This window comes from Triticum urartu, chromosome 7 (assembly GCF_003073215.2).
Source record: "Triticum urartu cultivar G1812 chromosome 7, Tu2.1, whole genome shotgun sequence".
NCBI lineage: Eukaryota > Viridiplantae > Streptophyta > Magnoliopsida > Poales > Poaceae > Triticum > Triticum urartu.
In genome coordinates this window covers 498,314,237-498,325,069 of record NC_053028.1, presented here as the reverse complement: position 1 = coordinate 498,325,069, position 10,833 = coordinate 498,314,237, and the positions used below count along the sequence as shown (strand labels likewise).

The window sequence follows — 10,833 nt, the reverse complement described above, 5'->3', positions numbered from 1 at the left end:
TATAACTCGTATTATACTGGTCAAATTGTCGATCTAAGGATACACGTTGGCCTAATAAACCAGAAAAGAGGTACTAAAATTGTGTTATCTTTGGTAATTCAATAAGTATCGCATTAATTGGTAGCTAAAGTATACTCCCTCCATTTTTTGATATAAGGTGTATAGACTTTTGAGAAAAAATCCGAAATATAAGGTATATTGAATTACACCGCTCGTTTGGATAATCTTTGAAGGAATTTGATTACATTTCCTTATGTCAGGCAAGCTCCTCTATTTTCTCATATCAATTAGTCCGGTATAATCTCGCCCAAAACTTGTGAAATTTTCCCTCCACGCGCGTTCTTTAATTTTCGTGCCAAAAACTATACACCCTATATTTAGGAACGGAGGGAGTATTTTTTATACATGTATTCATATTTTGACATAACTGGAATGCAGATCACATTTACTGGCAGAAAATTCATATATACCCCGTTACAATGCACGAACCACGGACAATTATCTACTCCTATCTATTAATATATATTAAAAAAATCGAGACTAGTCTGCCGATCGCTTGCTTGATAAACACTTGATTACGTGGAAGCTAACGCCTCATTAGTGCCCTCCCCAACTTTAACTTTCCTCCCTTGTTCGCTAAAGAAAGAGGCGAAGTCCATCAGCAAGGGGGTAGACTCCAGGAAAGGGAATTCCTCAACCATACTGCCTTTTCATGGATCATTCCAGCTGAGGATTAAGGAGAGAAATTAACCGCATCCCGGGGCCGCGCGCGAGTGTGATGCGCGCAGCTTGCCGGCGGCGATGGATTTGCCGTGGCTGGACCTCCCCTTCACCTTCCTCACGCTGCTCCTGGCCACCCGCCTGGCGTACGACTACTACGGCGTCGTCGCCGCCACCTTCGCCGGCAGCTTCGCGCTCCAGATCTTCCTCTTCTACTGCTTCGCGCGCTGGTACCGCCACACCATGGGCGCCCGCGCCGAGCTGCTCCCCTCGTCAACGACGTCGCAGCAGCGCGACGAGGGGTCCCCGCCCGTCCTGACCCCGCTGCTGGAGGCGTCGAGCGGGGCCGGCGCCGCCGCGGCCGCGGGGGCCCTGCTGGCCAACCGGTGCCTGGCCTTCGTGTTCATGGTGTTCGTCCCGCTCATCATCGTCGTCTTCGAGCGGAGCCAGGCGGACGTCGTCGCCTACGCGCTCTGCCTCGCCAACATACTCGTCATGGTCGTCTGGCTCTCGCCGGAGGCGCCCGGCTCCATGTCGGCCACCAAGTCCTTCCTGGGGCTCAGCGACGACGAGGACGAGGAGAGCGGCGGCGCCGCCGTCGGCGCCGAGGACAAGTGCTGCGTCTGCCTCGCCGGCATGCGGGAGGAGCAGGCCCTCCGGGACCTGCCGCGGTGCGGGCACCGGTTCCATGAGAAGTGCATCGGCAAGTGGCTCAAGACCGGGCACCCGACATGCCCCGTGTGCCGGGCGCTGGTCTTGCCGCCGCCGGCCGTGCACGCGGACCCGTTCGACGACTCTGTTAGCCCCGTCTAGCTCTGTTTCTCCCCTGCATCCAGTCTAACAATCATTCCCATAGAAAATCAGACCCCTATTCAGCATCAGACGCTGGAAATGGTGAATTGCTGGGTAATTTGCTACTCTCTCTTCTTGATAATGCGTAGTTGTCTGAACAAATGTTCCTACATTTTTCCTTTTTACTCTGAAGGTTGAGATGACGGAGTCTTGCATGTTTTTGTGAAAGGTGGAGTGATTTACCATTCTGTTCAAACGCTGCCAATGGTGAATTGTTGATGATGTGTAGTTCTGAACGAACTTGGTTATATCGACGGGCAATGTTCAGTTGTAAGTTGCAAAAGAGGACTGTACTTTTGTCTCTGAAGAATGTGATAACGAATTAGTCTCTCCTGGCATGTTACGATTGTACATTCTGTTCATACTACAAGAGGGGAACAAAATCCCCCTTCACTCGTTGGTGGTGGAGGTGGCGCCTTTCAGCTCCGGCCTTCTTCGAATGTTGCTTCATCTATGGATGATAGGTGCAATGATTGTACATTCCTTCCGTAATAGGACATCCCAACAAAATATCTTTGCCAAAATCCTCCTTTTAAAACTCTATAAACTCAAACCGTCGCGTCCCTTTCTCTCGATCGCTGGTGGAAGCTACCAACTGAACGCTGGTGGCGGTGGAGCCTCTCCAGCTCCTTCCATTAACTAGGTGGTTGACTCTTTCACATGGTACCTTCTTCAATACCACTAAAATATCTTCCCTACTAAAATTCTCCCTCTTTTGAAACCCTAGTTTCAAGCCATCAAGTCCTTCCTTGGGACCTACCGAGTGACTGATGGTGGTAGTGCTGTTCGGCTCCTTTCCTAACAGAGGTGGTTCACCCTCCTACACAACATCTTCTAATCATTTGTCATTGGAAACCCTAGAATCAAGCACTCGCGACTTTCGCTAGTTGCGGGTGATGGAAGCTATCGACGTGGCATGGGGCATCCTAACCAGCGTTTTGATTTTCGGTTTGAGATTTTTTTTCGCCCCAGACCGAGAGTGCAGAATTTCGGCCAAATTTTGACTAGAATCTTACTAAAATTTGACAAAAGTTTGCCAAATTTGACCAATTTCGATGGAAAGATATATTTCGCCCCTGGCCGAGATGGCCGAAATTCGGCCGAAATTCAAAACACAGATCCTAACTCATTGCTCTTGGGAATCATTGCATGGAAAATAAAAAAAATGCACACAGTTAGCAGCAATCCCCGGTCAAGAGAGATGTGAGACAAAATTTGTCCAGTTCGAAGAGTTAGAAGTGCAAGTTGTCCAGTTTGAGAGTTGGGGGACAAAAAAAAAAGATTTACCCTCATACTTCTATAAATTTAATAAATATTGGATGATATCAAGGTCGGATGTAGTGAACTCTTTGTTTGCTGAGTCCATGTCCCACGGAGAGAGATGATACCGAGCAAACCCTAGGCACCAAAAACATGCCTAATCGTTCCTTGCGCACACCCTCTCGTGTGACATCCTTCATAACGGGCTGACCCATCTCATAGCCATTTAAGGTCGGTTGTTAGAAGCCCATCCCGGTTTTGGGAAGCTTCTAGAAACTTCCCAACCACTTTTCTTCTTTTATGTGTTTTTGGTTTTCTAGTTTCACTCGTTTTTTTCCGTTTTTTCTTATTTTTCATCTTTCATTCTTTTTCGTTTATTTTTTATTCGCCGACTTTTTCCAAATTCGTGAAATTTTTGTTCAATCTCGTGAACTATTTTCAAAATTCAGGACCTTTATTTTCAAATTAGTGAACTTTTTGAGACTTGTGATTTTTTTTGAATTCATGAAATTTCTTGTATTGACAAACTATTTTTTAAAATTCATAAAAATTTTCAAAATCACAAACTATTTGTATTAGTGATTTTTTTTCAAATTCATGACTTTTTTTGTATTCATGATTTTTTTTAAAAAGTCCAATGTGGTCAAAATGTTCAGTGGTCAAGGACCAAACGTTCAACAGATGATTGAGCGAGTGAGCCTGCCTGTAGAGTGAAGCAAGCGTTAGTGCTTAATGGGCTGGCCCAACCGACTTTGCCCGTGAGCGCCGGCTGGCAAACTGGTGCATAAGGCGATGTATAGGAGGTCTCATGGTGCCGTGCTCATCCATGTTGCATACTCCTCCAAGGTTTACATCTCTTCCCACAAAAATCAAAATTTTCTTATGGTGATGCTTACATAATTCCATCCCATGCTTTAGTGTACTAGCAAATCGTCATGGGGAATATATCACAGTGCCCAATTTGTCAACATGGGGCGAAGGGCATAGCACATATTTTATTCACGTGTAAAAGGTCGAAGAAGGTTTGGGACTCGCTTGGGATTTTAGCGGATGTTTCTTTTTTTCTTTTTTTTTGAGGGGAGCGGATGTTTCTTTTGCCACTATGACTGATAGGTCTGGAGGAGCTATGCTGGAGTTTATACCTAAAATCTAAAAAGTGGTCGCGTACTTTTTAGAGAAAACGAGCGGCCTGGCTCACAACGCATGCATGCCTAATTTTTTTGTCTGCTAGTGCATGTGACTGCAGCATTAAATGTCTTCACACTGTCCCTTTACATTGGAAAACGATCAGATCCATATGTATTTATTTCGGGTTTTCAAAAATTCAAAAAGTCATATCTTTCAAACCGCACATCAGAATTCAAATCTATTTTCACCCTCCGAATCCTCACGACGAGATCTTTAAAACTAGATCCCTCACGGATATGTTTTGACGAAAAAAATCCGATGCCAACTTTGAGGCTATATGATGCAACTTTAGTAGTGCATTGTGCAACTTTAGTACTGCATGATGCAACTGTTTTTCAAAACCAAATTTAGAGCTACATGATCGAACTTTCAATGAGGTTACAACATGGCAACCATAACAACCGACTTTTGTGATGTGCAACTAGTCTACTGCCCCGGCCAACTACCTAGTTGTAGATGTGCAACTCTCCTCCCTACTTGTGGATATCTACTGTTGGCATACTCTACCCACCTCCCCTATTAGGGATATGTGCAACTCAGTATGTTGTTCAAGCCAACTGTCTATTAGTCGATGTGCAACTATTTTCTCTCCCTGCTTGTGGATATGCAGTTTCGGTTGGCGAGGGCAACAAACGGAGTTGCACATAGTCTACTAGGCAGTTGGCCAAAAAAGCATGCGAAGTTGCACATTTCACAGGCAGGGATAGTTGAATGGTGAAAATTCCATATTCACAAGGATAATGAAAAGCTGCATATAGACAGGGTGCTAAAGTTGTAAATCTCAAAAACAGGGGTGGTTTGGACCGGTTGCTAGAAGAAAAAACTACACATCCATGGGGTGTACGATCAAAAGTTGCTCTCACTGTTAGACATTTGGTTGTGGCAGTATCCGAAGTTGCACATCCACTACTAGGAAGCTGGCGGATACAACAAAAAGTGAAAGCACATCCACGGGCAAGGGAAAAGTTGCACATCAATTACTAGGCAGTTGGCCTGCGCAACAGACGAAATTGCACATCTCACGGGAAGGGGTGGTTTGAGGGGTGGAGGTGACTGTTGGGGAACGTAGTAATTTCAAAAAAATTCCTACGCACACGCAAGATCATGGTGATGCATAGCAACGAGAGGGGAGAGTGTTGTCTACGTACCCTCGTAGACCGAAGCGGAAGCGTTGACGCAACGTAGAGGAAGTAGTCGTACGTCTTTCCGGTCCAACCGATCCAAGCACCGTTACTCCGGCACCTCCGAGTTCTTGGCACACGTTCAGCTCGATGACGCTCCCCGGGCTCCGATCCAGCAAAGCTTCGGGGAGGAGTTCCGTCAGCACGACGGTGTGGTGACGATCTTGATGTTCAACCATCGCAGGGCTTCGCCTAAGCACCACTACAATATGACCGAGGTGTAATATCATGGAGGGGGGCACCGCACACGGCTAAGGAACGATCACGAAGATCAACTTGTGTGTCTATGGGGTGCCCCCTGCCCCCGTATATAAAGGAGTGGAGGAGGGGAGAGCCGGCCCTCTCTATGGCGCGCCCTAGGGGAGTCCTACTCCCACCGGGAGTAGGATTCCCCCTTTCCTAGTCCAACTAGGAGTCCTTCCATGTAGTATGAGTAGGAGACAAGGAAGGGGAAGAAGGAAGAGAAGGAAGGAGGGGGCGCAGCCCCTCCCCCTAGTCCAATTCGGACTAGGCCTTGGGGGGGGGGGGGGCGGCCTGCCTCTCCCTCTCCCCTAAAGCCCAATAAGGCCCATATACTTCTTCTCCTGTATTCCCGTAACTCCCCGGTACTCTGAAAAATACCCGAACCACTCGGAACCTTTCCGATGTCCGAATATAGTCGTCCAATATATCGATCTTTACGTCTCGACCATTTCGAGACTCCTCGTCATGTCCCTAATCTCATCCGGGACTCCGAACTCCTTCGGTACATCAAAACTCATAAACTCATAATATAACTGTCATCGAAACCTTAAGCGTGCGGACCCTATGGTTCGAGAACAGTGTAGACATGATCGAGACATATCTCCGGTCAATAACCAATAGCGGAACTTGGATGCTCATATTGGCTCCTACATATTCTACGAAGATCTTTATCGGTCAGACCGCATAACAACATACGTTGTTCCCTTTGTCATCGGTATGTTACTTGCCCGAGATTCGATCGTCGGTATCTCAATACCTAGTTCAATATCGTTACCGGCAAGTCTCTTTACTCGTTCCGTAATACATCATCCCGCAACTAACTCATTAGTTGCAATGCTTGCAAGGCTTAAGTGATGTGCATTACCGAGAGGGCCCAGAGATACCTCTCCGACATTCGGAGTGACAAATCCTAATCTCGAAATACGCCAACCCAACATGTACCTTTGGAGACACCTGTAGAGCTCCTTTATAATCACCCAGTTACGTTGTGACGTTTGGTAGCACACAAAGTGTTCCTCCGGCAAACGGGAGTTGCATAATCTCATAATCATAGGAACATGTATAAGTCATGTAGAAAGCAATAGCAACATACTAAACGATCGGGTGCTAAGCTAATGGAATGGGTCATGTCAATCAGATCATTCAACTAATGATGTGATCCCGTTAATCAAATAACAACTCTTTGTCCATGGTTAGGAAACATAACCATCTTTGATTAACGAGCTAGTCAAGTAGAGGCATACTAATGACACTCTGTTTGTCTATTTATTCACACATGTATTATGTTTCCGGTTAATACAATTCTAGCATGAATAATAAACATTTATCATGATATAAGGAAATAAATAATAACTTTATTATTGCCTCTAGGGCATATTTCCTTCAGTGACATCAGTGAAAACTGCACGTCCACGGGATAGGCAAAAAGTTGCACATCCACGGCCAGCTAGTTGCACATCAACTACTAGGCAGTTGCACAAAACGAGGCACTAAATTGCACACAAAAAATTTCGTCGAAACATAGCCATGCGGGATCTAGTTTCAAAGATCTCGTCGCGAGGATTCGGAGGGTGAAAACGGATCTTAATTTTGATGCGCGGTTTGAAAGTTATGGTTTTTTGAAATTTGTAAATCGTGAATTAAATGATACAAAGTCATGTGCGTCCATGCACTAAAAGTAGGAACAGCCGGACGCATGTTTGTTGGATATTTTCTGTTTAACTAGCTGGGACCATAGGAATCTTTCCTAATCAGGATAGAGAGACAAACACTTTCTATTTAATAGCTGGCCGCTATGAAGCGCTAGCGGGCCAACGGCTGCCCGCTAGACGCGTCCGAGTTTATATTGTGTGACGATTCGTACCAGCAAACATACACTGAACTGGTCGAATTACCAGAGCTTGTCCCAACTGTTTTATTGGTATCTTTGGTGGCAAAGAAGGTAGCTAGTCTGAGGCGGGGATATACAAACTGCAGAAAGGACAGCGCCTGTTGTTATTGCGTATTTACGTTGGCCCTCAAGAGCATCTCCAGCCGCGCCCCCAACAAGCCCCCAGGCCACTTTTTGGGTATCGGCATAAAAAACGCCCAAGTCGTGTCCCCAGTACGCCGAAAAATGCCGGTTCGGCCCGTTTTTGGACCCGGCGGTCGCAGGCCGAACCCGGCGCCCTGGGGGGTGATCGGGGGCTCCGGCGCAAGGGAAAAGCGTGGCTGGCCCACATCGCCAGGTGAAAAGTCAAGTTTTTTTCCCTGACTCGCCTCCCACCCCCCGCACCCTCGGCCGCCACTAGCTATATCCCGGCGCCGCCCGCCGCCCTCACCGCTAGATAGCCAATCCCCGCCGGGAAAATAGCAGAGGTTCGCCGAGGCAGCCCCTCCACCAGCAGCTGGGCGTTTTCGGCCGCCATTTCCGGCCGCGGAGGGGCAGTTTAGCGGTGGGTACACGCCCATCGGGCGCAAGGTGTTCGGCGATTTGCCTGCCTCGGCGATGGACTCGGACGACGAGGAAGCGCTTGCCGCGCTACTGGAGGAGGAAGCCGAGGCCGACGCCTAGGAAGATGAGCATCTCATGGTGCTCGCCGCCCTCGCCCAGCTGCTGGCGAGCAATGAAAAGCCACGGCGAGGTAGCTCGGCGCCGGGGCGGATGAAAGCGAAAAACCGACATCGTCTCGAAGGCTACTGCATGCTCTACTCCGACTACTTTGCCGATGCTCCACCTCACGGAGACAAAACATTTCGGCACCGTTATTGAATGAGCCGAAAGCTCTTCCTCAAGATTGTGAATTCCATCCGAGAGTTTGACAGCTACTTCAAGTGCAAGATGGATTGCACCGGCAAACTTGGATTCACCACGATCCAGAAGTGCACGACGGCGATGAGGATGCTTGCATACGGAGCTCCCGGTGATTCACTCGACGACTATGGGCGCATGGCCGAGTCCACCAGCATTGAGTGTTTCTACAAGTTTTGTCGGGCAGTGGTGGCAGTGTTTGGACCGCAATACTTGAGAACACCCAATGCGGAAGACACTGCTCGGATCCTAGCACAGAATGCAGCAAGAGGATTTCCTGAGATGCTTGGAAGCATCAACTGCATGCATTGAAAATGGAAGAACTGCCCATTTTCTTGGCAGGGGATGTACAAAGGCGCCAAAGGCGGTTGCAGTGTGGTACTTGAGGCGATGGCCACACATGACCTCTGGATTTGGCACTCCTTCTTTGGTATGCCAGGAACTCACAATGACATCAACGTGCTGCAGTGCTCCCCTATCTTTGCCAGGCTTGTCGAAGGTGATTCTCCTCCGGTGAACTTCGAGGTCAATGGACGACACTACAACAAGGGGTACTACCTAGCTGATGGCATCTATCCGAGATGGTCTACATTTGTGAAGACTATCTCAAACATTGTGCCAGGAGGCAAGAAGTCCCACTTTGCCAAGGTGCAGGAGGCTTGCCGAAAGGATGTCGAGCGGGCATTTGGTGTGCTCCAATCTCGATTTGCTGTTGTCCGGTACCCTGCTCAGACCTGGTCGAAAGATCAAATGTGGGAGATCATGACTTGCCGTGTCATCTTGCACAACATGATCATTGAAAGCGAGCAAGAAGAGCCAGTGTTTAATACTGAACCATACTACAGGCAGGGTCCTCTAGCCGAAGTTGATCACCAGCTATCGGCAACCTGGACTGCCTACATCAGTATGTGTCAGGAGATCCGAGACCCACAGGTGCATCATCAACTGCAGCAGGATCTGGTGGATCACCTATGGAGGCTCAAGGGCGACGCCGGGCGCGATGTGCGATGAAATATGAGTTTTTATTTGTTGAACTATATAATTTGTATTGAACGATTCATTGTTGCACTATTTTGTTGAACTATTTGATTTTCTGTGATGAACTATGTGATAAAAATTATTTATGTTGATAATTGAACGTCGAGCCACGACGAACCACGCCGAATATGATCTTATTCTCGCTCATATGTGCCCTTTATTCGCCGAAAGTGGGCCGAAAACTGGACTAATATCGGCGCCTGGAGGCGACGGCTGGATGCCCAACCGCCCCAGCGCCGATTGTATCGCCGGTTCGCTCTCAGGGGGCGATTTTTATGCCTCCTGAAGGGACCAACGGCTGGAGATGCTCTAACTATACTCGTGCAACAGGGACAAGCAAGGTCATTCCAAAAATCAATAAAGTGGACGGTTTTCCATGCAAGAGAACATGTGTTGAATGTCGATGCATCTTTTTCAGAGGGAGAATATATTGGTACATGTGGAGCAGTTATCAGTGGAACTTTTATAAGAGCTTTAACGGCAAGGTTGAAACATGTAGCTGATGTCGTCTCAGCCCAGGCAACGGCACCACTTGAGACACTAAAATTAGCTTATAATACTAGATGCTCTAATTTAGTGGTAGAACGGACAATATTATGATGGTGGGTGCTCTTAATCAAAACGAAGAGCATTCCATGGTGGCAGCGCCGGTGCTAGGATTATTGTAGTATCTTAATAGACTTCGGGGAGGTTACTATTAAACATTGTATTAGAGAGTCGAATTATGTAGCTCATGAGTTAGCTAGATGGGGACGGGCGAATAACCTTTCTGTTTGGGATGACACTCCTCCAAAACTGAAAGTGACATTGTTAGCAGACAATGTAACTGTTATTTGATGAATAAGGTATGCCTTTCCGTTAAAAAAAAATTCTACATCTCTTCCCTACGAAAAAAAAGGTTTTACATCTCTTACTCTGTTGGGTGACCCGCTTGGAAAGAAAAGAAGCAACTCGATCGATCTTATTCTCATCTGGAAAGTAGGTTTCTCTTACGAAATCCAAAACGGTTATTACAGATAAAGATTACAATGATTTATCACGCCGTCAAGGAATATCAAGATTAGATCAAAACCTTCGAAGTGGGTGGGTGCGTCGAGCTATCGAGCACGCCATGGCCCGCCACGAGAGCACCGGCCCCTGGGGCCTAGAGCTGTTCGAGGCCATCGCCATCTTCGTCGCCGGGATCGGCATGGCCGCGCTGGCCATAGACGGCTACCTGAGGAACCCCAGCGTCGCCATCATCCTCCTAGGCGGTGCCCCCACCCTCGTATTCTTCGCGATCGCTGCACGCGTGTGCACAGTTGCCCTTCGCAAGAGGAGAGACGACCAGGGCGCCGACGATGGCGGCGACGTCGAAAGAGGCTTGAATTTAAATACCGTTGCCGGCCGTCAGCGCGAGCCCGTCGTCAGCCGTCTGCCGCCAAGCGCGCTCGCCCAACTCCACGCCATCTACGCGAAGCGGGCACGCTCAGCTCAGGGCGCCGACGACCTCGAGGAATGCGTCGTCTGCCTCGGCGAAGTGTTAAAAGGAGAGGACACGAGGCGGCTGCCGGTGTGCCG

General features: G+C 48.0%; 1 protein-coding gene across 1 annotated transcript; it reads left to right on the top strand.

Annotated features, from left to right (window-relative positions):
• Nucleotides 1-442: 442 nt before the first annotated feature.
• Nucleotides 443-1,902, top strand: LOC125523722 (E3 ubiquitin-protein ligase Os06g0535400-like). The gene is made up of 2 exons (XM_048688785.1): nucleotides 443-1,626; nucleotides 1,742-1,902. The coding sequence occupies exon 1, from the start codon at nucleotides 802-804 to the stop codon at nucleotides 1,531-1,533; it is 732 nt and encodes a 243-aa protein (XP_048544742.1). The 5' UTR covers nucleotides 443-801; the 3' UTR covers nucleotides 1,534-1,626; nucleotides 1,742-1,902.
• The last annotated feature ends 8,931 nt before the right edge of the window (nucleotides 1,903-10,833 follow it).